Raw genomic sequence first — 27348 nt, forward strand, 5'->3', positions numbered from 1 at the left:
TCCTTTCTTTTGTTGTTTTTCTGGTAAAATCAGCAAAAAGATACATGAAAAGGTGAAAACATTCTATTCCATAAAACAAAAAAAACAGCAAAATGTTTTTTGGAGACCATTCAAATAGAAAAGAATGACTTGTCGAGAAAAATAATTCAGGATTAATTTGCTAAGGCATTAAGTAAAATAAATATTTTGAAGAAATATTACAAATATTGAATAGAAAACGTCAAAAGGAAAGCATGTAGGTAAAAATACTTCAAATGAGCACCAATAATTGTAGTTGGCTGAAGTATATTGGAGAGACAAATCGAATAGAAAATAACATTTAAAAAAATGATATTCAATAAAACTTGAAATGAGCAGAAATATTAATAAAATGATTTAAGAATATGCAATATGACTTGTTTTAGGACATATTTTTCTTATTTTAGTCCAACAAAATATGTTTATTTTGCAGAGTTTGCTTTTTTTTTAAATAGAACTAAAAAAAGTCAATGAATCCTCCATTTAAAGAAAGGTACTTTCCAATATTTTAATAAGTAATACACAAAAATAGTGCGGAAAAAAGAAACAGAAGAATGCTTATTTTTTTCCGGTAAAACAACAAAAATACATCAAATCAGAATAATTTGTCGTATTATATTTTGGTACTTTTGTCTTTTACAGAAAAAAGGACAAATAATACTTGTGTCACTTGCCTATAATTTTCCTCATTTTAGGAACTAACTGACCTGATTTCAGTTTCCCTGAATACATATTTAGCCGTTGCGCAGTTACAGAAAACAGGATTTCGATCGACTTGGAAGGTTCCACTATTAATTTGGCGGGATGACTTTTGATGCCTTAGTTTGAAGCCCCGCCCCTAAATTTCCCCCAAATTCATTTGCGGCAGCACCGTAGTGCCTCTTTTTATATCACCACCCTTTTTGTTGTTCTTTCTTTTGTCACGAGTTGCTTCAAAAAGCTTTTTTTCTTTGGAGTGCGTTTCTGAACGTCAGTATTGCTGAACAAAAAAAAAAAAAAACACCGGGTCGAAAGACGAGGACCTTGTTTTATTGTACAGCTATTTTGTAATAAAAACGGGAAACGTGACGTCTGCTTTTATTGTGGCGGAGGAGGCGGTTGATGAGGGGGAGGAATAAATAAAGGACATCGTGCAACTTACACAAGGATGGGGAAAAAAAGGCAAGGTTTCTCCTTCTATTCGTGAATAATAAAGCCAGAAGTGTGACAAAGGTAGAAGTAAGGCATCCAGAAAGCAAATAATGCATGCATTGATCCCAGTGTTCCCTCTCCTTTCCCCGGTCTGACTATTAATAGGTTTCTTGCGGCATGATGGCGACACTTCTTTTTCACTCAAACCAATCAGAGAACAGAGTTCTATTTCCTGGTTGCTGATTGGAGCGATCCGAATAAATCGTTTAGAGGGGTAGAGTGATGAACAAATAACACCGTATGCTGTAATCCCTCCCTGCTTTATTGCATCGCAGGTTGAAATATAGTCCTTAATCTTTTATCCCTGTTTGCATAATTCTGTGACTGCCTATTTGTTGGGCCTGGCGGCTTTTAACGGCAAGATGTGAATTGCACTCATGAGGCCACGCTCCATTATCCCCGATCACATATTGCTGCATGTGGGGGCTGGCAAAATACATTTTATCAGGTCTCTTGGCTTTATTCTTGCTTTAATTTCAGCCTGAATTGCACTGCACAAGTGTGGCCGCAACCAGTTATCCCCCATTGCTGTGTTGCAGGGATGTGCAGAGCACATTTTTTTTGTCTGGCCTGGTGAACTGCAATCTGTTAACCGCAAAAACGATTATCCTTCATTCACAATTTGCTGCAAGTGGGGGCCAGCAAAACACATTTTTGTTGGGCCTGGCAATTCTTATTGGCTGTTCTCATGCAATTGCAATCCATTATCTCCTAACATGTATTGCTTGAAAAAGAAGTTGGCAAAGCACATTTTTGATGAACTGCTGCTGTTTAGCTGCAATCCATTTTCCCCGACGCCCCACTGGCAAAAAAGCATTTGTATTAGGCAGTGTATTGTTTCGGGACACTTAAATTGAAATACACTGCCGTGGCTGTGATCCATTATCCCCGGTCGGCAGTTTTTTTTTCTACATCAACTGCTGAAGCATGCCATTGTGGCGCGCCTAAAATGAACCAATTTTGCGTCATCTGCCACGGCTCTTTTTCTGTTCTTCCCCAACAGCATCCATGCAGCAGTTTTTTTTCGTTTTCTCTTTTTTTCAGACTAAAATGAACAACACCTGTACGGCGTTGATCCATTAACCCCCGAAACTATAGCTGCGTGCAAGGGCCCACGTAGAACATGTTAAAAATGGGTGGGGGGTTTCTGTTGCCCATCAACTGCAATGAAAGAGGGATTACAGTACACGCTGTTTGTTTTACAACCATAGTGAGCTCCATTCTCACTACAGGTTGTGCTCGCAGGTGGCTTCCCTGAAGCATGGATGTACACTATATGAGGATGGATACAATGTGGAATTTTCGCCATGAGGGCAGAAAATAAAACAGAATGTCCTTGAGAAATCGAGCAATACACATTGGGCTTTTTTTTAGCAAGGTAAACCACAGTTTGCCATCATTCATCCGTACTACATTTCCCACAATGCTTTGCGGCATCCAAATATCCTACTTCGCTGAAATGCGCACAATACAGGTGGTTATGGAACGGATTATCTGGGAAAATTGAGGGAATACTGTAATACACATCAAAAAACACTCAAAGGTGGTACAATTATAAAATATGCTTTAAAAATGATTTAAGACACACCAACAACAAAAATCCCATAAACAGACCCCCCCCCCTCAATAATACTCCTTTCTTATGTTTTGGTTTATGAAAACGATTAAAAATAAAGGTCTTTTTTGTGACTTGTATTTACTTCGAGCGTGAAGAACTACAAATGTGCAAATATCACCTGAAAGTGGCAAGGGAAAAAAAAGAAGAAAAAAAACACTGCTTTGGGAGATGCAAGTTCGAGATGAGAAGGCGGGACTTGTGAAGCGAAAATGTAACAAGTGCATGTGCAAAAACCCAGCGGTCCCTGAACCCACCACCGGGGCCAGACACCTTTGGATGATGCCATTGATGCGAAACGAAAGAGAGCACCTCAATAAATAAGGACTTTTTTGTGTCATGAGAGATAAGAGGAAAAAAATGTGCTTCCATATAAGGCAATGACGTCCACAACTGCAAATAAATACACACATACGCACTGACGATGCTGATGATGCGGTTGCTATGGCAATGAGGATGTGGTCGCTAGGGCGACGAGGAGGCGGCAGCGTGATATTTGACGAAAGCGATGGCCGCAAGTTCTTTGCAGAATTCCTCCAATACGATCACGCCCTCCAGCAAGGAGGCGTGGTCGATCCTAGAAAAGTAAAGGGCGGGGTTAACATGGGCTAATGCGCAGGTGAGGGCGCTAACGCTAGCGCTTACGTACGTGACGCCTTCGGGTTCGAGACCCAGTAAACGTTTCCGGACCAGGAGAAGTTTGGTGCTGAAGTCCGGGACACGCTGGATTCGTAACATGAGGTCGCCGACCACCTGAAAGGTAAGCGGTGGAAAAAAAAATGAAAAAATCGAGTGCCGGAAAAGAAGCTAACGTTAACACGCAGCTAAGCTACGTAATGCTAAGTTTGTTTGTTTTTGATTTTTTTTTTCCCCAAAAAAATGAAGTCTGTTTTTGTTGCATGTTAGGGATGCTAGGCTATTGCTAAATGCAGCTAAGCTAGTAAAAGTTGATGTCAACAATGTCACTTTTTAAAGTATGTAGCACCTTTTTTCCAACAATAGGATGATGTGTGTTTTTCATTTGTTGATACCTTATTTCATTTGTTTTTGGCATTTTTTTCTAAACTGAAGCTAATGCTAGCGGAAATACCTTTTCGCCAAATAAGTAAATTCTGACACAATGGGTTTTGTTGCTAAAAAAACTTCAATTGTTCTATATTTGGCAAAAGCAATTCGCACTAAAACCTTTTCATCAACAAGTGTTTGTAAGGTTTGGCTAACACGAGCCATGGTTAATGCTAGCAAACACGCTTTCCGATTAATTCTTTTGTTGATAATGAAAGTGACTTTAATTCTTGAAACTACCATGTTGGGAATTTTTATGAGTTTTTTTTAAAGGGGTGTTTGAGCAAAACCAACAAATTTCAAGAAGCAATGTCGAATGAAGCAGACATGCTTTTAGGGGGATTTTTATTTATCTCTGGGCATTATGGTGCGTTTGAGTCAATATTTGATTTTCGAGTTCGTCCTTGATGTAACGAAACCATTTTTGCAGAGGTTTAAAGAAGCTAGAGACTGCAAGGGGACAGAATGGAGAGTTACGCCGGCCTTGTAGTTTTCGGCTTTCTTGTTTCAGACTAATGGTGGTGTTTCTCTGATCAATATTTTTTGAATCCCAAGAGTTGGCGCTTTCTAACAATATGTATCATGACCAGTATCAGGGACTGGCGTCCTTGTGAAGACGCGTATTTGTTTATGAAAACATTAAGGGGTTAAACAAGTGTTTGGAAGACAAGGCTAATGCTATCTGCGGCTAATCTTGTAGAAAATTATGTCATCTCTACGCGCTAAAATTGTAGTTTTTTTTACCAACAAGGCATCATGTTCTTTTTGCCTACTATGACAGTCATTCTTTTAAATTCTGAGTGGGCAACCAGAGTTAACACAGATGAGTGTTCAGAAGGCGTCTCTAACGGTAGCCGCGGCTCCACTAGCGGAAGCTAATGACACCAGTGTGCGCTAACAGCGCCGGGTCAAAGTGCATAGAGCTTTTTTTTGTTTTTGTTGCCAAAAGTGACCTCAGTTCTTCTCTTTATTCAGCCAAGGCAGCCAGAGTTTATGCTGAAAATGTTTAATGAGTGTTTGGAAGGCAAAGCTAATGCTAGTCCAACAGCTTATTTTTGTTGCTTAAAGTGATTAGTTGTTGTATTTATTTGGCAAAGGAAACAACAGTTGACACTGAGTGTTTAGAAAACAAAACTAATGCTAAGCTAGCGAAAGATCATGTGCACTGACGATGCCTCTTTCAATGTATTTAGCGTTAATCTTCAACAAGACAGTGTTTTCCTTGCTAAAAGTGACTTTAATTAATGTATTTCTAACCAAGGGAAGTAGCTGATGTCGAGAAGTGTGTGAAAGGTGAAGCTAACACTAGCTGCGGCTAAGCTAGCAGACATTTTCAACAGGTAAAGTCTGCAAACTTCTTGTCGCTAGGCGAAGGCAACCAGATTTGTTCGGAAGGCTAAGATAACAGAAGCTGACGTTATCATTGCGCGCTAATAGCACATCCTTTTGTGTTCTTTGTTCCCCAAAATTGTAAAGTTTATTTTAAGACCATGGACCAGTGTTCCCCAACCTGTTTTGATCCAACCCGACTTTTTTTTTTTTTAAATATCAAGGCACACAAGAATTCCTGGCAACAGTTCTACATTATACGTTTTAGAAAACTAAATTGCAAGAAAATTTGCGAGTGCAAAATGTAAATTTGACAAGCTGTTTTACGTACAGGTACATATTAAACCGCATTCGTAGATCGACCGTTTAGGCTGGCGTTCGAGAATTTTTTTTACCCTAAGGGCCATAAAAGCAAAAATATTTTAAACATTTTTGAGATAGCCACACTATTTTTTTTTATTAACAAATTTTAACAAAACCCACTCTCCAGACAAAAGGTAATTCTTCAATACATTTTATTTCACTATTTGATGATTTGATAAAAATCTATGAATTCACAATGCCAGCGCTGGTGTCTCATATCATTATTAATATACCGCTTAAAAATGAGTCCCCCTCCCGCAGTAACTCATTTTGACCGTAATTTTTGTTCAAAACAAAATGCAAGGAAAGTTATTTTATAAAATGGTCACAAAATACTGCAAACTAAGGACAGCATTGTAATTACCTTCAGCCCAGACTGCACTAAGCGAGAGAGAGAAATCTTTGCTAACACTATCAAATTGCTCTGAGTGGTTAGCTGGCGATTTTATTGATTTCCAGTTTGTTTTCCTCAAAGTATCTCAACAGTAAACACGCATAGTTAAATGAGCTTTGATTTAAAGGATTTCTTCGCAACCTACTGCCAAAACAGGGTCTGTTGGTGTGACACCCTGACTGTAAACTGGAGCTAAGAAAGTACCCTACATTTACTGAACCATTTATCCAGTCAGCGTTGCATTGGCTTGAATCGGCATGAATTCGGTTGACTTTGGAACGCCGCAGAGCAATGTGCGACGGATGAATTTTATCTCCGAGCCGTATGTACTCGTGAAAAGCAGTGTTCATTTTACCTCTGCAAAGTGATGGGTCCCAGGGACTTGCATGCTCAAAAATCTATGGGTCCCAACAGAGATCTATGGGTCCCCAAAATTTAGTGTTATCGAGGTTGACATTGTAAATCAGCGACAAATATATAGTATAAGTGTATATATTCATGCAGTTTTAATCATAACAGTTAATTGGTAATACAAAGCAGTTATCACTTCAATTTTTTCAGTTCATATATTCTTTGTGGTTTGCTGTCCCGCCATAGTTGTAATGCCTTCTCAAGGTCCAATCCATTATCATCCTCCTCATAGCGTCACCAGGAATATAATTTGGTCCATTTTGGCAGAAAAGTCCTTTTCTTGCTAGGAGTATTATTTTGTTTATTTTCTTTCGTCGAATCGTTCGCTTCAACACACGTGTTTTCCTTGCCTTCGCGGTCTTCTGAAGAATTTCTCCGCCGTTTTTTCGCGCCGGAATTATTGCCGTTGTTACCACTTTCTGTGTTATGTTTCGACTTATTACCGACACTGAAGAAATGACCAATTTTTTGCTGATTTGCACCTAATAGCAACTGTTTTTTCGGAGGCATACTTCTCTTTCACTCGACAACCACCAAAACAATGACGTCGTCTCGAAGCAACGAGATCTCGTTTGCCGAGATCGGCGCGAGACCAAAACAACAATGGCGGATCTGCCTGACGAAAAGTTTGGAGTGCGGTAAATCTGCTAAAAGTCACAATGACGCATTAATCGGGTAATAATGACAATTTGGTGTCAAAAACGTTGTGTCCCACACGTTGATTTGACCCAATGCGTCCCCAGCAAAAATGATGCGTCTAGGACCCAGGGACGCAGGCAAACGAGAACACTGGAAAAGAGCCGTAAGTTCCTGACCCCTGGTTACCCAATCAGAATGTAGAACACAAGGTACGATGCAGAGCAATGAAATCGCAAAATTGCAAAAAATTGATGGTTAAAACTCCGTATCTCTATATAGACAACTCACCCTGACAATGACGGAGAACAAGGACCTGCACCCGGGGGCCAAATTAATGTAAGGGTCCAGCAGGTACTCGTGCAGGTGAGGGTGCGGCAACAAGGACAGTTTGGACAGAACCGCCGTCACTTGCAGGTTGACGTCGTAGGGCTTCAAGAAACATTCCGTAAGTGTCTCGCTTTTCGCACCGTTGGTCAGACGTTCCAAGTCACCTGATCCAAGATGCGTCCCATGCGGTCAAAGAGGACCTTGAGGAAATGTCCCTCGAAGAAAGGCAGCTCTAAGTCGCATTTCTCCAACGCTTTGGGGCTTCCTCTCCAGTCCCAGCGCTGACACACGCCACAATAATCTCGAAACTGAGAGAAAGATTCAAAACGGTGTCCGTTTTCAGAACTGTCTCTGGAGCTCACCTGTCTGTGCGCGTCTCGGAGGTAGGTATCGTATCCGCTCCCTTCCACGTAGTAGGACGATTTGGCCTCGTCCGGTACCAGACACAAGAAACTGCAAGACGGCAAGAATCAATTGCGGGAAACCTCACGGGTGCAACCCATAGCGGTGTGACGGACCTGTTGACGATCTTGTGGACTTCGGTCTTCCCCTCGGATTTGTGGTCTGGACTCTGGGACGGGGACGGGCTGAGCCAATCGCGAGAGGAGAGACGGCTGTCCGGGGAGAGATCGTCGCCAAATAGAGGATCCTCTTCCAGGTCTCTGAAAACCATGTTTTTTTTTAAATTGAATCCAGTTTTGCCTTAGGACTGTCCTAGATTATCATTTCATCCATTGTCACTCAAAAATTAACACTCTCGAAAACAAGTTGGACCATGTCACTCAGGTCAGGGTGACACAACACACTCTTATATTCAACGGCAGGGCCCGACAGCTTTCGCTGGTTTACCCCTGCCGCATCATACGGGTGGTCTGCCCATCCCTGAGAATGCATCCAACATCCCACTATCCTTTCACTCATTCCAATCACCAACAAGAGCTCTAGCTTCCATTATATTTAGACCTCTTTCCTGCACCATCCATCCACGTCAATCGAGGCCTTCCTCTTGGTCTCCTTCCATTGACTTCTGCTCTGTAGATCCTCTTCAACATTCGCTCCTCATCCTTCCTCTCCATGTCTCCAAACCAACAGCGTACTCTCCTATCCACACGCTTGCTCAGTTCCACTACTACTCCAGGTCTGTCCCTCACAATTTCATTTCTCAATCTATCCAATCTTGTCACTCCTAACATACTCCTCAAACACCTCATCTCAAAAACATTCAACTTCCTTCTTCGCTACAGTTTAACTGTACGGGTCAGGTGTATGGACATTTCGTTCTGTGTGCATTGTTACAAAGAATGACAATACAAGTAAAATTATTATTATTATTATTATTATTATTAAATCTGCGTTCAGGCTCCAAGTCTCTGCACCATACAACACAGTCGGCACAATCACACTCTCATACAGTCCCCTCTTAACATCCATACTCATACTCTTGTTGCTCATCACTCCTCAGAGCACCCAAAACCTTGCTTCCTTGATTCACTCTGTGCAATACCTCGCACTCCGTTCCAACAACTGCAGCCACATCACAACCAAAGTACCTAAAGCTTTCAACTTCTTCCAGCAACTGTCCATGCAACCTTATTCCTAACGCCCACTCCATCCCGTGAACACTTCATCACCTTACTCTTCCCAACATTCACACATAACTTACGCCTATCACACACTCTTCCAAACTTCATTAGCAACCTTCTCAATGTTTCCTCAAAATCAGCCACAAGCGCTGTGTCATCTGCAAACAACCACTGACTTACCTGCCACACCGTTCCACTGTTATCCATCCATGTAAAAAATGAAAAGTAAAAAGTAGCGTGTCCTTTTCAAACACAGGGCAAAAAAGAAGTGTTGTGTCCTTTTCTGAACCCAATTCTTCAAACAAAAACTACTGGGTCCCATTTTTGTTTTTCACAATGATGCATACCTAAACTTTTTCAAATTTCTGCACCATTCTTCAATCCAAAGTGGGTCTTGTGTTTTTTGTTGCTGGTGTAACCTGGACCCACTTTGGATTTTTTTTTTCATCAAATTATAAAAAAAAAAAATCATCATTTTGGTCTGGATTTGAAATTGGTTATGAACTTAACCTTCAAAATAAGTCTAATATGTCCCTATGCATTATTTTATTAAACTGAGTGACTTCTTTGCACAAAATCCATGACCCAAAGGCTCTCTTTGTACTCACACGGCGTCATGGGGCTGCCCGTTCTCCACGGGTTCTCGTTCCTCGGGAGGTTTGTTCTCCAGGTAGTTCCGCTCCTGCAGGTTGCGCAGAACCAGGCTGTGCAGGACGTGCTCCTCGGGCTTGTGGATGAGCTGCTCGAAGAGCCTCAGCGTCATGATGCTGATCTGCGGGCGTAAAAAGGATCCTTTGTAAACGGGGGCTGCCAGAATCGATAATAGAAATAGTCGGCAACGAATTCTATTTCCTTATTGCAACAAACAGGGTTCCCTGGCCAAATTTAGGCACTTTGTAAGGACTTTCTAAGCTAATTTTTCAATTTCTCCAGTACCATTCAAACAAGGAATCCGATGTGAATCATGTATTTTGCGATTAGTAAAAGAATGCCAACTTTGATTTTCAGTATTAAGCTTTATCATTGAGCCGACACTCGTCACCTCCTCTGCTTCATGACATACTCGGAAGTTTATGGCGGGCCAATTGGCCGCATTTTCGACATGCCTGTGCTAAATCAAGTATCCCTATTAATGAAGCAGAAAAATGATAATGGCTCGCTGGTTAAATAGGTAAGATGGTTGTGGAGGAGATATGTTGCGTTACACTCTACAACCCAACAAAATATTGAAGTTTAGCTGAATTTAGCCTCAAGTGGCTTGCATGAAAGCAGGTTAAATTCTGCTTGGCTCTGTCACTGTGGTGATTTATTCTCTACAGCTAACTTGCTCTCTAACAGGCTAATAATCAGGCTAAAATTATACATCAATCACTTCTACTGTCTCGCGTGATAAAAAGTAATGGTTTTTATATAGAACAAGTGAAATTTGGATGTACTAATTTTCACAACTAATGTTACCCACACTGCACAATTCCATCTATATTACTACATTATGGTCATGGTACTCTCTCATACTAAACTTCCCTGTAAACCACATTTCCATTAAAAAAATGTTCATTTCATGATTTCTATCACTTTCCCTTTTCAAACTGATGAGGTAGAGCGCTCGTCTTGGGATCAAGAGGTCGCAGGTTCGATTCCCGGCTCCTCCGTGTTATATGTCAAATTGTCCTTGGGCAACACACAATCCCTAATGCGCCCAATACTTCCAAGATGGCGGCGCGCGCGAGTGCAACGGCTTCACGGGCTCCAGTTCGTCTTTTTTTTTCAGTGTTCTTTTATCCCTCATATTTTCCCTTTGACTCCTTTTGCAACTACAATAACATCCACAACATCCCGAGGGATATACAGAGACCACCGGATCTCCCTGGGTGATCTGCCTGCCGGCAACGATGGAGCAAAAGGAAAAGGCTGCCAGTCGGGCCTAGGCTAAGAAGGCGACCACACAGACCAGCGCTCCCAAGCATATTCCTAACCAACGCCAGATCCATCGTCCACAAAATGAGTGAATTTGAGCTGCGGATCGCCACCAACAGCGTCCGAAATTGGAGTATTTTTGTCATCACAGAGTCTTGGCTTCCCCGACGCCGCAGTCCAACTAGCAGGACGCACGCTTCAACGGCACGAACGACACGAGACTCCGGTAAAAACAGGGGTAGGGGACTATGCGCTACAATAACAGCCGAATCATTGACACACACTGCTCACTCGATATAGAGTTTCTAGCAGTATCGTGTAGACCCTTCTATCTACCGAGAGAGCTAACTGTGGTCATTGTGCTAGCTGTTTTGTTTACGTTCCACCGGATGCTAATGTTCCACTGGATACTAAGGTTAGCATAGCGCTAAATCTCCTGCCCGCTGCTATCAATAAACAGCAGCTTGCACACCCCGACGGAGCTTTTATGATCGCCGGCGACTTTCAATCGGGCATGTTTAAGGACTGTACTTCCCAAATCCATTCAATACGTGGACTGAGCAATTAGGGAAAAAACACTGGACCAAGTGTACAGTAAGATCAAACATCTAGTTGGATCCGGCCATCTCTGTCCCTCACCCTCTCATACACCCCCCTCTGGAGGAAAACAAAGCCTATGCAACAAGGACAGTATAAACATCTTTTTTGTTCCTTTATCTCTGTTTTCTTTATCCTCACTGTAAAATGTGGACTGGAGTGCCACGTCCAGTTTCGTTGTCACATTATATTCAACCCATGTTGTAACAATGACAATAAAGGTATATTCTATTCTATTCTAAGCAGGTTGGCGCCTTGCAAGGCTGCACGGCCGCTGTTGGTGTGTGAGTGTGTGTGTGTGAATGGGTAAGTGTGAAGCAGATTGTAAAGCGCTTTGGGAGGTCTTCATTGACTTGAAAAGCGCTATAGAAATGCAGAATATTTAACATTTACATTTATAACCTCGTCTGCTTGGATCTACACAATTCACATAGGTCACCTTTTTCCGACTTCAAAATGGTAAATTTCTTTAAAAGGTGAGAAATGTTCATGCCTGGCGAAGGTAGCGATTGGTCATTAACGCGTTGTTGATTTCGGATCAGTAGATTTAAAGAAGGGTACCTCATCCGACAAGTGGTCGCAGTGCTCGACCAGCCGATGCCTGACAGGTTTTCGGGCGACGTCGCCCGGCGTTTCGGCTTCCGTGTCCTCCCCCAAAAGGAAGTTCACTATCTCCCGAAGGAGCGCTTCGGACGTCACCTGCCGAACGATCCGGTTCAGCAGCGCCGTGCAGGTGAGGATGCCCACCTCCGATCTGAGAATGCTAACCATTAACGAGCCAATCGCAAAAGAGGGATTCGGGGTTGTGGGCGGGGCTTACGTCTGCATGAGCTGAGGCTCCAACACGCTGACGAAAAATCTCTCTCGCACCGCTTTGGCCATCACAGAGGCCGCTGACTGGGAGCAGAAGATAAAACGTGATTTGCCCGAGTGACGCCAAACTAGCACAACGAGATACCGACCTTTTGCGCTTCTTTAATAAGCTGGTCGCAGTAATCGAGCCAGGAGAGGAAGGAGATGAGAGGCCTCTTGCCTTCAAATACTGCGGCGTCTTCTTTCACGTTGTACACGTCAAGTCTGTCAACAACAAAATAAGGAATTTACTAAACATAACCATTTGTAAACATTTGCCCCCTCCCCGTTGATATCCGAAAACGCACATTTTAGCACATTTCACATTTGAGCTAGCAAGCAATGCTAATGGCTTTGTCAATGAAGCTAGAGGCTTGTGCTAGCGTCATCTTTTAATAATAATAATAATAATAATAATTTCCTTGTATTGTCATTCTGTGTAACAATGTACACAGAACGAAATGTCGATTGCATCTGACCCGATGCAGCCGCAGCCAAGAGAGGGCGCCGCCGACCACTTTTTAAGTCTTAGGAATGACTCGGCCGGGGCGCGAACCCGAACCTCCCAGTCTCAAAGCGGGCGCCTTACCATCTAGGCTTTTAGGGTTATAATAAATTCCCCTAGAAGACAAAAATCAAGAAAACAGGCTTGAACTTTTCTTACTCTTATACAAGAATCCCATTTCGTAAACAAGGTGTGGTTAAAAGCCAATCTATTTCCTTTTTTAAATAACACTGTTTACGTTAAAATGTGATAATGTGTTTATTTTTTCCATCAGCATCAGTGAAGCTAGCCTGCTAATGCTAGCACTCTTTCCTATACCAGTGGCTGCATTTACAAAGCGAGCCTGCTAATGGTAAACTCAGCATGCTATCCTGGAAAATGTATTGGTTGTGTTAGCAAATCTGACCCACTAATATTAGCCGAAGCAAACTAGGTTTTAAATGTAGAGGTTGCATGAGCAAGGCCGACCTGCTAGGATTAGCCTCAGCATGCCATATTTAAAATCTATTGGTTGCATGAGCAAAACTTGCCCACTAATTTTAGCCTAAACCTACTATCTTTAAAATCCGAAGGTTGTGTGAGCCAAACAAGCTGCTAATGCTAGCCCTAGCATGCACTCCCTTAAATCTAAAGGTTGTGTTAGAATACCCTCCAAAAAGACTAGACTTAGCATGCTATTCTTTAAATCCAGCGTTTGCATTAGCAAATCAACCCCACCAATGCCAGCCTCAGCCTGCTTCCTTTAAAATGTAGTGGTTGGAAGTGCAACGCTAGCCCACTAATGCTAGCCTCAGCACGCTTTTCTTAAAATCCAGTGATCCCAATAGCAAAACTAGCAGCTAACAATTGCCTTAGCTAAGTCTATTCCACCCTGGTCATCCTGGAAGGGGGATTACCACTTGTGAGGCCCCATTAAGGTTTTTTTCTTTCCTCACACTGAGGTTTTGAGTTTTTCCTTGCCCGCATGTTGGTTTAAGATCAGGCGATGGTGTCATTGTAATCCTGTGCAGTCCTTTGAGACATTTTTGTTAATAAGGGCTATACAAATAAATGGGACTTGACTTGACCTTAGCATGCTATGCCTCAAATCCAGAGGTTGCTTGAACGGAACTAGCCACTTATGTTTTCCCGATCTCGCTAGCTTACAAATCTTGTGGTTGCGTTAGCAAAGCTAGCCTGTTGACAACAGCCTCAGCTCAATATCTATTAAATACAGAGATTGCATTAGCAAAATTAGCTGCTAATTATCGCTTCGGCATGCTATCCTTTAAATCTAGCGGTTTGTTAAGTGAAACCAGATGCTAGTGTTTGTTAAATTTGTGAGCTATTGACCAGAAGCGAAAATGACGTCTCTTGTAAGGGATGTAGAGGTGGAAAGAGGAAGCGGCGCATATTCTACTGTGACACTGAGGATGCAAATGTCTTCAGACTTGGTGATTTGGAGTTTGGTAAGCATGTCCTTTATAATAAGAGTTTTCTGAATAATATAACTTTGACACCAAAGTGCGCATTTCAACAGTGAACTGCAGCGCCGAATAGTGTTACTCACGTAAAAGTATTGTTACTTTAGAAAAATATGACTTAAGTGGATGTAAAAATGCAGTCAACTAAATAGTTGAGTAAAAATAAGCACAGGCTGTGCAGATGATCCAAGAGGGGGGGATGAATAAGAAAAACAGAGAGACAGGCAGAGAAGCCAGGTCCGGCCCAAATATTGGGCCGAGTACTGGTTTGGGCCCAAAATCTAAAATCCAGAGGCTGCTGATAATAGCATCCCAATCAAGACACACTTGTGACGCTAGACACTGTCACCCAAACTTTTAACAAACCACAAACCCAGCCTTACATAACCTGTGCTTTCACATAGGGCTGCACGATTAACCAAAATCGAATCGACATTGCGATGTGGCGTAGAACGATTGTGTAATTGCATAACCCCGCGATTTTTTTAATCACAAATTCATGGACAGCAACCCTAACAAAACTCCTCAGAAGAGGGCGCTGTTTACTTAAATTTAATCCCTGTAAAATTCACATAAAATCTCAATGCAAAATGTACCCAAAGTAAATTGAAGGCTATAGTTGAACTGATTAAAGAAGCTGAACGGGGTTTTGGTCTCTTTTTAAAGGAAACACTCGGTTTTGTCCCCAATTAATATAATCACAGCAAGAGCTACAAACATTGAGTCATCTAAATTGGAACACACAGAAATAGAAGGTTTGTATTCTCATCTAAAAAAAAATGAAATCACATGCCTGCAGATGAGTGTAGCATGGGCATCTTAGCTGGAAAACAGGTGAGACGATAGCTTAAAACCTCACCTGGTATCTTGCCAAATTTAATCACAATCTGATACCAGCTCAGTAGCCTAGATGGTAGTGTGCCGGCTTTGAGACTGGGAGGTCGCTGGTTCGCGCCTCGACCGACACATACCTAATTGGTATAATGGCGGCGCCCTCTGGCTGCGGCTGCACCGACCCGCTACAACGGGTCAGGTGTATCGACATTTCGTTCTGTGTACATTGTTACAAAGAATGACAATACAAAGGAAATTATTATTATTATTATTATTATTATAAACTAAACATCGTATTTTATACAATTTCTAAGGGTAGGTCTAGGCGTGACTGGTGACATCATACAGACACGTCTTTGCTTTTCAACAGTCTGATGGTTCGCAGGCTGATTAAAAAGCATGCCACTAGTATTAGCCCTTGGATGCATAAAAGGGAGAAAAAAAGACCCCATGGGTTGTTAATTCTTCAAAATCTTTTAAAATAAATGAAATTTGTAATACTGTCCTATTCCAAGTACCCCTCATAAAACGTTTATGATAGGATGCCATTAGTATTTTTATTAGCAATTTGCATCCATTTTTTTTTTTAAAAAACTATCATTTTTATTTCAGGATTACAGATGTGAGGCAAATTACGTTCAGATTTTTTGCTTCTTATCCCCAATTTTTTTTACCCAGAATTATTTGCGAAAGGGATATTATATTGTTTCCCCACTAACTACCGACTCCACTCAAGGAAGAATGTATGGTAGGTCATGCATCCAAGGGTTAAGTACTTACATAATTAAATAAAAAATAGGACAGAAAATGCACTTTCCTTTTAAGATCAAAGATCGCATTGAAATTGCATTACCGGTCTGAAAAATCACAATTAGGGTTTTTTCCCAAAATTGTGCAATACAGAGAAGTGAAAAAGACTTCTGAGGTAAAGTAGGCTAAAGCACGAAGCAGAATAGCAGAGTTGATCATCAAAAAAAAAGTCCTACAATTTATTCAAATGAATAACAATGCCACGTACCCCCAATTGACAGCCTCCACCGTCTCGATGTCAAGGGGGTCTATGGAGGGCGGCAGGGCTTTGTAGAGCTCCACCAGCCTGTCGGTGAGAACCCGGCACAGCTCCGTGTTCTCCATCAGGCATTTGGCGGCAGCCGTCTCGGGCAAGCTGACCAGCAGCATCAGGCCTTCGCACGCCTTCACCACGATTCTGCCATCCTGCACGGCAACCAAATGCACGTCGGCAGCGCCCCAAAAAAAACATTCGGGGGGATACCCGGTGGCTACTCACGGGACTCTTGGTCAGGTTGAGCAAAGATGAAACGAGGTTGTAATTGCTGTTGTGGTTGTTGCTCGGGCTGGATGGGTAGGCGGAGGCTTGCGCTGCCTCACTGCCGCCTTCCTGGCCTGTGTCCGGCACCAAAGCGCCGTTCTTTGCGCCGTCGGGACTTTTGGCCTCGTTTCTCTTTGACTTGTTCTAGAAAAAGAGGATTAGGTGGGAGGATTTTTTTTAACGTAAATTTAAATGGTCTGCATTTATACAGCGCTTTTCAAGTCAATGAAGACCTCCCAAAGAGCTTTACAATGTGCTTCACACTTTTCCCTTTTACACACTAACCGATAGCAGTGTCAGCCATGCAAGGCAACTACCTGCTATCGGGAAAATTAGGGATTCAGTGTCATGCCCGAGGACACTTTGACATATAAGACGGAGGAGCCAGGATCGAACCTGTGACGTCTTGATTCCAAGACGAGCGCTTTACCTCCTGAACAACGAACAGCATAAAAAATAGATCAAGTCATGTTTATTAATCACGAGGAGTCTCAAAGGGCTGCACAGATTATGGCAAACCACAGACTATTATGACAGCATCCCCTGATCTAAAGCCTACACGAGGGCAAGGAAAAACTCAAAAACCTCAACATGAGGAAAATGAAGGGACCGCACATGAGGTCATCCCCCTTCCAGGATAACAAAAGGTCTTATTAAGTCACCTGCATGGACAGATAAACAATAACTAGGTAGGGAAATTAGATTTAGCAGTCTGTTTTTAGGGGACATAGGGTATTGTTTAGCGCCTCCAAGTGGTGAAAAAAATCATATTCATTAGAAAAAATAATAATAATAATAAGCAATAATACTTTTCCTATCATATAAATGAGCATTTTTTTCCATCTGGTCAAAGATAAAAATAACATGGGGCTAACCAAGAAGGAGCTAGCATTCAATTAAAAAATTAAAAGAAAAATGTTGCTTTTTTGGTCTCTTTGCATCTGTGTAGTTTTATCCTTCCTTGTGCTTTGGACCACTCGTTTATGGTTGCACTTTACAGTACAGCAACATCTATGGTAAAATCATATTGTCCCTTTAAATTTAAAAACTGTAGATTAATTAGGGTCGATTGTGCCAGTACCAGTATCAGTGACAACTCAAAAGCTAGGTACTTGGACTTCATGATTTTTTTTCCCTGTCAATTTTGTCAACTTTCAGTTCTAGGAATTTGTGTCATGTTGTACACACAAATAAACAAAAATCTGGTTGGTTTTATTCCAGACATACCCAAAAAAATAAGGTTATTGTAAAAAATACCCAAATTGATTCGTAAACATTGTATAAAGGAAAAGAATGCAGTACAGAAAAATACATTTTATGAAAAAGGGGACATTGGAGACAAGAGCAGCACCAAAACGACTAGTTTGGAGGGAAATGGAAATGTAAAAAAGATTTTAAAAAGGGAAAAAGATACAACCTTTTTTTTGGTGTTTCTAGTATTTTTTACTTTGTTCAGTGAATGTAGTAAATATTTAAAGGGAAAATATTTTTTTATGGAGAAGAGCATAAAATGGGACAATGGGGACAAGTGCGGCACCAAAACAACATTTTTTTTTAAAAGAAATGGAAAACAGTGGTACTGGTTTTTTTTTGTTTTCATTTTTGTTTACTCTTTGCTCAGTGAAAGCAGTAAATACTGTTTTATGGAAAATAACCTATGGGGGATTTCCACAAAAGAACACTGGGGAGAAGAGAAACACAAAAAACATTTTTGTAAGGAATTTCAAAAACATTTTTTTCTATTCGTCATAATGTTTTGTGCCAAATATATTTTTAATGGGGTGGGAGCCATAACAATGATAATTTCTCTTTGAAAAGTACAAAGGGAAAAAAAATGTAAGAAAGGAAAAACGGGGCGGAATAATATAATTTTTTTTCAAAAATAGTTGTTGTCCTTATCTTTTTTTTACTTTTTTTCCCCGCAGGCCGGATTTAAAATCCCGTTGGGCCATATGTGGCCCACAGACCGTAGTTTAACCTCAATGTTTTAGTATGTACTCCGTATTTTTTCTTCTTACATAAATGATTTTTGATGTACAAGGATCCAAGACTTCACATAGTAAAAATGTTATATAAAGGAAACCAGTTTTAATATCAAAACGACGGCGACAACGCCAAAGTAGAAATAAGGTAGCGCAAGATACCTCGAGGAAGAAGTTGACAAGATAGGGATCCTGCTTCAATTTGGCACAAACGATACAGAGGAACTGGATCTCCTCGTTTTCTGTCGGAGCGGCCAGCGTGTCTCCGCACAAGCAGATGAGTTTCTGGATAACAAAAATAAGTTAACATCACCAAAAATCTATTAAAAAAGGCTTCTGGTTCAACCTGAACTGGCCGATGAACGTTGACATGTGGCAGGAGAGGTTGCCGGATGTGTGCTAGCAGCTTTGTGTAGAACGTCAACACCTGCTGCTTCATTCCTGGAGGAATCTAGCAGGAAGAAAATACTCATGAAGCTTTATGAATATTTAAAAACTAAAAGGACTTCGCTCACATCTGCTTTTCCCAAAGTGAAGAGCGTCTCCAGGATCTTGTGCTGCAGGAGATACTCCATGCAAGGTCCGGTCTCGCCAGATTCCCGCTCCAGTTCTTCCTGAGTGAGAATTTCCAACATCTGTTCCAGGTGGGACGGGATGTTGGTGTCTGTGACTGGCGCTTTGTCATCTGAAATAAAACAATTTCTTCAATATAGTCAAACAAATTGACTTATTCTTGTATAACAATTCTTCTTTTTGTAAAGTGACAGTCTGTAATAATTTACCATCACATGTCAGTGTATATTCAAGTGGAGATAAAGCTTGAAGACCTACAACCGAACCCCCCAAAAAATTCCAAAACGTATCTCTAGATTTGCATGCATGAATTTCGACCAGCGAGAGGACATCAAAGCTGGCATTAATCCCTGTCAGCAGAAAAAGGACTAAGCAGAATACTCCATCCATCCATTATCTGCACCGCTTATCCTCAGTAGGGTCGCAGGGGTGCTGGAGCCCATCCCAGCAATCATCGGGCAGTGGGCAGGGGACACCCTGAACTGGTTGCCAGCCAGTCACAGGGCACACAGGGACAGACAATTCGCTCGCACATTCACACCTAGAGACAATTTTGACCGACCAATTAACCTGACATGCATGTTTTTTGGAATGTGGGAGGAAACCGGAGTGCCCAGAGGAAACGCGGAAAGCACGGGAAGAACATGCAAACTCCGCACAGGAAGGTTGGTAGCTGGATTTGAACCCATGACCTCAGAACTGTGCCGCACACGCGCTAACCACTGCGCCACCGTGCTGCCTAAGCAGAATACTGAAAAGATCAAATAGCTGGAGTGGGTCAGAGGTGGTATAAGCGACTAACTTAAAATGCTCGCAGAAGCAGCTAATAAAGGCCAGTACAAGATTCCAAAAGCAAACTTTATTTACACTTAGCAGCTACCAACAACAATCGTGATAAGTGGCAATTGGGAGTGGCCAGAGAAGGAAACAGAAAAAAACAGATTCCTGAATCACTGTCCTTGGCAATGTTTGCTTGTATGAACAGCTATTAAAGGCAAGCGACACTAAAGAACAACACAGGAGCAGCTTACTACAACAACAGCTGCTGGCAGTAAAGCATAACCTGCAGCTGAGTGGCGAACAAGTGTGGCTAGAAAAGGAAACCGTAGAAAAAAGTTGGACATTCATAAATCATGGGAGCCTGCGAAGTTCACTTGTATAACAAGCTATGGAAGGTCTGTGAAAGACCTGGAGTGACAAAGCAGAGGGCAGTTAACAGTAACCATGGCAATTGGTGGAAAGCCTTAGCCTGCAGACAAGTGGCTCGCATGATTGGCTGGAAAAAGTGGAAAATTCCTGAATAATGGGATGCCGCATCATCCCCCCATATGACCAGCTATATAAGGTGAGTGACACTAAAGGACAAAGCGGGAACTGCCAACAATAACCATAGCAGCTAAAACCTGCAGCCAGGTAAATAATACGAGTGGCCAGAGAATAAAACAGTAGAAAACAAGCACCAGATGCCAGAATGACAGGACCTGGTGACCATGACATACAGGAGGGCGATTGACACTAAAGGACGATCCAGGAGCACCTAACAATCACAATAGCAGCTTTCCGTAAGCAATAGCCTTCAGCCAAATGGCTGATATGAGTGGCTGAAGAAGGAAGAAGTAAAAAAAAAAAAGTCTGAATGATGGGACTCGCCAACCATCAAATTTGGGTCTCAGTCTTGTGCGCTAAGTGGTCGTCAAATGTTAAAAGCACAATTTTTGAAAACACCCTGTATAATTATAAATTTCTTTTGAAAAAAAAAATCATCTTTCTGAGATTCGTACATGTTTTTTTTTTTTAATTATTTCAATCAATAATATTTTATTTCAACACATAAAAGTACTTTTATATCACTAGGGGCCGCTATATAACACACACTGGGTCTATTTAGGCGTTGCCGTCAACATAACACCAACACGCTAAAATCAAAAGCCACGCCAAACATGTAACACATAGGATTCCGGAGAAAGGTCATTTGATTCTAAAACCTATCCAGCTTTCCAAACCACTGGTCACTTGAGCAACAATCCCAAGCAACAACGTGACTTTAAAATTCAAAGAATGCAAAGCGGGAGGAGGGGAGAAGGGTGTTATTTTACCTGACGTTTCAATGTAATAATGTGTAATGGCTTTCCAGTGGTAAACAAAGTCCTCCTGTAGTGGTAGCGATGGAGCAAGCTGGAGGCAAAAAAAGGAGAATAAATTAAACGTGTTGACGATTCACATAATGATTAGTTATTCATTTTCCAGGTGATGAATATGAAATAGCCTCTCCCATCCCCAAAGGGATTCTATCGGTTGAAGATATTGTGCTACTTTAAACACGATTTTCTCTAAATATGTAAAAAGATCTATTATCTCTTTTTATTAATAACTCTCATTTTAGCTCTCCAAAGCTATCGACACGCTAAACCACAAGCACACAAGGTTTCGTTTTTCCTCATGCTGAGGTTTTGAGTTTTTCCTTGCCCGCATGTTGGTTTAAGATCAGGTAATGGCGTAATTGTAATCCAGTGCAGTCTTTTGAGACATTCTTGTGATTAAAGGCTATATAAATAAATTTGACTTGACACCTATTAGGACACGTGGAACTGTTTTAAGTGCAATATCCAGGTTGTTTATAGTTTTTATTTTAGATGCAAATACTTTCAAATTTTTTCTACTAAATATATATTCATATCTTTTGCCAACTGTATTGAAACTCCAATTTCATTGTAGCAACACAAGGATAATAAAGGTAATTCTGATTTTACTCAATTAAAAAAATATAGAGCTACAAGCATGCTACAACTTAGTGCAGTTAAAATAGAGAAAAACATACATTACATCCATTTGAAATGCTTATAAATAATCATAATGATGATAATACATTTTACTTCAAAGCAAAGAGCCTTTCAGGACACCACAGAATATCAAACAAGAATAGAACAAGCAAGTCATAAATACAAAGTAAATCCTCAAAATTTTCTAAAAAAATGGGTCAACAACTAAGCTAAGAGATACTTTTTTGTTCATTATTAGCACAAAGGGCTACCAGTTCGATATCTATTTCTAAAATAGGAGAGGACGCACTGTGTTAAATATGGTGAAACGACATCTGAGCCCTTTGGCGTTAGGTGTGGTGTTCCGCAGGGTTCAGTACTTGGCCCCCTTCTTTTCCGCATTTACATGCTTCCATGTTGACTTAAAATAACTTGTTAATATATTATTATAACGTTACTACAAGGTTTTCATTAGTAGAAGTAGGGTTAAAAACAACACTGCAGAATGTAACAGATAATGGTCAAAACAGTAAGGGGGAAAAGTCAGGTTTCATATTTGAATATAATTACAATTTAGGAGTAATTTTAAAGAGTTTAGTGCTACATTTACATGCTTCCATGTTGACTTAAAATAACTTGTTAATATATTATTATAACGTTACTACAAGGTTTTCATTAGTAGAAGTAGGGTTAAAAACAACACTGCAGAATGTAACAGATAATGGTCAAAACAGTAAGGGGGAAAAGTCAGGTTTCATATTTGAATATAATTACAATTTAAGAGTAATTTTAAAGAGTTTAGTGCTACAAACAACATTTTTTAAAGAAATGGGTCACTGGCTATTTTCTAAGCTAAAAGGTGCTTTCATATGTTACAGTGTTACTATATTGTTATTTCCATGTTATTGCCAGGTTGTAATTATTCGAAGTGGGGTTAAAAAACGACATTGCAGAATTTCTCAGATAATGATCAAAAAATATAAATCTTTATAAATTGGGAAAAAAACCTTAGTTTTTAAGAATTTTGACAAACAGGCGATTAAAAAAATATATCAACACCGGGATGTGGCCTACTCAGGTGCTCTTAAGGGGCTACTCGGTGCTCGCGAGCTCCACGCTGAGGACCCCTGACCTAACATGTATATCTCGCCTAAATGTAGCTTCAGGTTTAAAAATTTAAACCATAACTATCGAATAAATAAGTTTATTTATTTATTTTGTAGCACGTTTACATAATTCTCAATCTTGTGTTTAAGTATTACGACACTTTAAAATCGAACCCTGCTGCGCTAACTAGCTTAGCATCAAGTAGCTGCTAACGTTAGTAGCTAACTAACTCCCGTTTGCTAAGTAAACGTCATTAACCACAAGCAGCTGGTTACAATTACTTGTGCGTATGGGTTAATAAACCGGACCGGGTGACTTAATTGCTATGAATTGAACGAAAACGTACAAAAGTAAACCCGTTAGCTTGTGCTAGCTGGTTAGCACTGCTGACGTCAGTGCACAGACAGACAAAACATGGCCACGTAAACAGACTTTTTCCCCCCTTTGTGTTTTAGACTCACCGCTTCAACCGCATGCTGAAGAATGGAGGTGAATTTAGAGAACATTTTATTCTTGGACTGGACAATTTTGTCCCGAGAAGACCGCGAGAATTCCTCGATCTTCTTCTTCCTGTTGCCACGATCCAGATTGGAGCTTTCGTACAGCGACCCTTGAAACCAGACGATCAGTGGAGGTCATAAAACAATAAAAACGTGCCTGGCTGCAGAAGTTTGCCGGCCATAAGATTTGCAGTTGTAAACAACAACAAAAGGACACCACGTCCGAACCGAACCGAGCCAAGCTTTTGGACACGGTGGCACTTCCCCTTACGCACGCAGTACCACATTCCACCGAAGGGGGGCGCCAAAGTAGAAGCTACACGACCATGAAGACAAGCGATACATACAAATGCAACTGGCAAGTGTTTTTCCCGTTTTATTTATTGAACTTGGCTCCTCCTAACATTGCATTAACATTCTTCCAATCAATCATTGTATGTTTAAAATCGACTACAGTAAAGCGCCATTCATGTGATTTACAGCGATACCGTGCGACAGTAATCTTTAATGGAAAAGCAATAAAAAAAGATGGGACCATGCAATAAAAAGTGCAATTGATGTGACGATTTAACACAAAAGGACTATTATAATGACTTCTAACCGTTCTCAGATCACGTGCAATCCTTTAATGTATTGAGACTCGTTTAAATGTGATCATGAAACCAACAGTTTCTTACCCAGGGCCACCACCACCCTAAACAAGCACACAAGACTGAAATGCTTATATATATACTGTATATATTTATCTTATGTATAGAAAAAAAGTATTAATTTTATTTCTCTACTCTTATTTTGGGAACGAGGTGCTAGTAATGTCTTTGCATTATTTTCTCATTGCACTATTTTCAGATACATTACATGGTAAATATTACCGAGAGTAATAATTTAATTCTTTTGATAAACAATATTCTCCTTTGGTAAATCTTTATGCTGACCAAGTCTGATTACGGGAAGCCAATTTATTAAGAGAGACACGTATATAGTATTCATTATTTCATCATAAAAATACTTCCTACTTAGTTGTTTTTAAAAAGAATGAGTTAGGTGGATTATATTTTTTATGAATTTTAAATGTTTTTTTTTTTCAATGTGAAATAAATCGCTAGTGAAAAATATTACGCATTTTTCTTACTGTGAAACAAATTAAAAGTAAAAAAAATGAATGCTGAAAAGTTAATTTATTTGATAAACTATAGTAGGTTTAAAGTATTGTTTAGCACCCCCAAAATATCTGGGTTCCAAAAATAGGAAATGCTTGTCTGAAAAACAAACACTGAAATAAATTACTAATAAAAAAAAAGAACAGTTTTCACTGAATTGCTAAAGAGGCATCATATAAAATGATAATTAACTAACGGTTAGCCACCACCACCCTAAATAGGCACACAAAGAAAGATAATGTATTTACGTCATAGGAAGATTTATATTTTGTTTTTATTCCTGTTTTTGCACAATTTTGCAGTTTGTCGGTGATTACTTCTAAAAAGAAAAAAAACAACCGCTTTTAGAGTACTTTATTTTGATTAAAAAATGGTCGTTGGTTTCAGTGTATAATAGAGATATTTTAATTGTATACTTATTTAAAAAAAATGAAGGTTGTTCTACTGTACTTTGCCTAACAAGTCAGGTCATGTTTATTTGTGACAGCCTTAATCACAAAGAGTCTCAAAGGGCTGCACAGTTCAAAGACTATTGCAAAATACAGACTATTGTGACACCATACCCTGATCTAGGGCGGCAGTAGCTCAGGAGGTAGAGCACTCGTCTTGGGATCAAGGGATCCCAGTTCGAATCCCGGCTCGTCCGTGTTACATGTCGAAGTGTCCTTGGGTAAGACACTGAACCCCTAATACCCCCAATAAGCAGGTTAGCGCCTTACATGGCTGCAAGGCCGCTATTGGGAAATGTGGAGCACACTGTAAAGCGCTTTGGGAAGTCATTGACTTGAAAAGCGCTATATAAAAATGCAGATCATATATAAAAATGCAGATCATCTAAAACCTACATGAGGATTAGGGGCTAACCACTATACTAAGACAGTCCTGATTAAGGTAACCAATGATCTTCTACTGGCAATGGACTCCGGTGCTTGATCACTCTTGCTGCTGCTGGACCTTGGTACTGCCTTTGACACTGTTGACCATAATGTCTTACTAGAACGGTGGGAAAAATGGATTGGTCTCTTAGGAACCGTCCTCTTATGGTTCAGATCCTACCTCTCAGATAGGACGCACTGTGTTAAAAATGGTGAAATGACATCTGAGCCCTTTAGTGTTACCTGTGGTGTTCCGCAGGGTTTAGTACTTGGCCCCCTTCTTTTCAGCATTTACATGCTTCCATTAGGTGATATTATTCGCAAGTATGATATCAGTTTTCATTGCTACGCAGATGACACTCAACTATATCTTCCGATGGAGGAATCTGCCACACTAAATTGTGGAAATTTGGAGGCCTGCCTCACTGAGATGAATGGATGTCACTCAACTTCTTGCGCCTTAACTCTGAAAAGACTGAAATAGACCAGTAAAAATTGTTGGGTATTAAAATATTGAAATGTACCGTTACCCAAATTGTTCGTATTAGTTATCTGGCTCCATTAACCAAACACAACCTTCATTCACCTTACAATGCGTGCTCGTTTCTTGATGTGAAAAGATGGACACGAGACCGGCATTTCCACACGGGGGCAGATTTTTTTTTTTAATATATTTTGCTAAGTGAACTCCATCGAATATATGGCTGAATTAGTGTCGCTAGAGTCTCCGTCAAGCATTCTCTCTCGATCTTCCTCGATCTTCTTAAATTCTTCTCTCGACCCACATCTCCCCGCCAGCTGGTGTGCCGGCTCCTCCCATGGGCGGGCCAGGAAAGCCCTTTGCCTCAATGTCTGGATCATAAACGTCTCTGCGTCACCAGGCCCCCTCTTGCGCCGGGAAGTGCTGATTATCATATCAGCCCTTGTCCCAGTTCCCGTTGTTTCTGTATACATCATTCTTCACAAGGTTGCATTGACCTCGCCCCACAGCTCAGCCAGTGAATATCTTTTGCTTTTAAATGTAATTTGTATTTGATCTTACAAAATCCTTTATAGTCAAATGTATAAAATCCTTCAAAGGTCAGAAACTCAGATCCATGCAATAAATTGTGATGTACACTCATCGGGTTTACCAAAGAAAGAATTTGAGTACTGGATTTGTACTTGGGATGTTGCACATCTGGGTGTAACACTGCTTCCCTTTTGGAATGAACCCCCCTCCATAAACTAGGGCGTAGTGTCTAATATTTTCCTTTTTTCCTTTAGTTCTGTGTGCTTGTTTTTAAAGGTGGTTACGGTCCTGTTGAAGAAATTGTCTCTGTTCCCGTTTTTGAGACGCATTAACATGGAAAAACACCAAGGGACATCTTGCATAGACAATTCAAACGATTAAATACATATTTTTTTGTTTTAATGCAGGAAAAGGATGCTGGGATTTGGCAGACACGCCCTGCACGCAGTAGCAGCGTGCAATCAACATCATCTAGTGTTCTTCCTAGCACAGCGTTCAAATGAGCTGCAGAGGATGCACGAGCAAAACTTTCAGCCCAGATTAAAAATCGAGGACGTCAAATTAGCAATGCCGCCACGCACAAAACGGGACTGAGCTGCAGACGACGACGGCTTACCTACCCGGCATGTCTGCTAAAGGTGAGTCGGCAAAACCTTCACTGTGTTATGATGACCAGGCAAGAATCGGCTTCATTTTTCAAGAACTGCTCCGGTTGGGGGGGAGAATCGCCATAAGTGGGTTACATCCTCGCATCTGGAATGGCCAAACTGCTGCAGCCGATCATTTCTGAGATGCTACCTTGCAATGTCTAAAAATAGATCCGAGCATCGTCGCTGCCAAAATTCACCTCACTTGCACTTTGGAGTTATTTTCAATGGGTCTTATTGAAGACCACCAGGGCGGGGGGGATTCAAATGCCGGGGTCTTCAACTCTATTGACTTTGGGG

At 40.8% G+C, this 27348-nt stretch overlaps 1 protein-coding gene across 1 annotated transcript; it reads right to left on the reverse strand.

Moving 5' to 3' along the window:
• Positions 1-1025: 1025 nt before the first annotated feature.
• fhip2a (FHF complex subunit HOOK interacting protein 2) lies at positions 1026-27191 on the reverse strand. Its single transcript, XM_088352070.1, has 18 exons — positions 27022-27191; positions 23316-23464; positions 21085-21163; positions 18931-19100; positions 18762-18866; positions 18578-18700; positions 16392-16577; positions 16122-16318; positions 12412-12526; positions 12270-12346; positions 12011-12203; positions 9544-9707; positions 7871-8014; positions 7715-7805; positions 7517-7660; positions 7314-7454; positions 3474-3577; positions 1026-3401 (listed from the first exon to the last, which is right to left on the reverse strand). Exons 1-18 carry the CDS (start codon positions 27026-27028, stop codon positions 3290-3292), a joined length of 2301 nt encoding a protein of 766 aa, XP_088208196.1. The 5' UTR covers positions 27029-27191; the 3' UTR covers positions 1026-3289.
• Between the last annotated feature and the right edge of the window lie 157 nt (positions 27192-27348).

Source organism: Urocampus carinirostris, chromosome 13 (genome assembly GCF_059441175.1).
Source record: "Urocampus carinirostris isolate Australia breed hairy pipefish chromosome 13, RoL_Ucar_1.0, whole genome shotgun sequence".
NCBI lineage: Eukaryota > Metazoa > Chordata > Actinopteri > Syngnathiformes > Syngnathidae > Urocampus > Urocampus carinirostris.

Excerpts from the sequence above, each read along its gene's own strand:
- fhip2a (XM_088352070.1), bottom strand. Across the intron at positions 7,661-7,714 it reads TCCGAGACGCGCACAGACAG|TTTCGAGATTATTGTGGCGT; the intron begins GTGAGCTCCAGA and ends TCTTTCTCTCAG. Across the intron at positions 7,455-7,516 it reads TGGGACGCATCTTGGATCAG|CCCTACGACGTCAACCTGCA; the intron begins GTGACTTGGAAC and ends TGTTTCTTGAAG.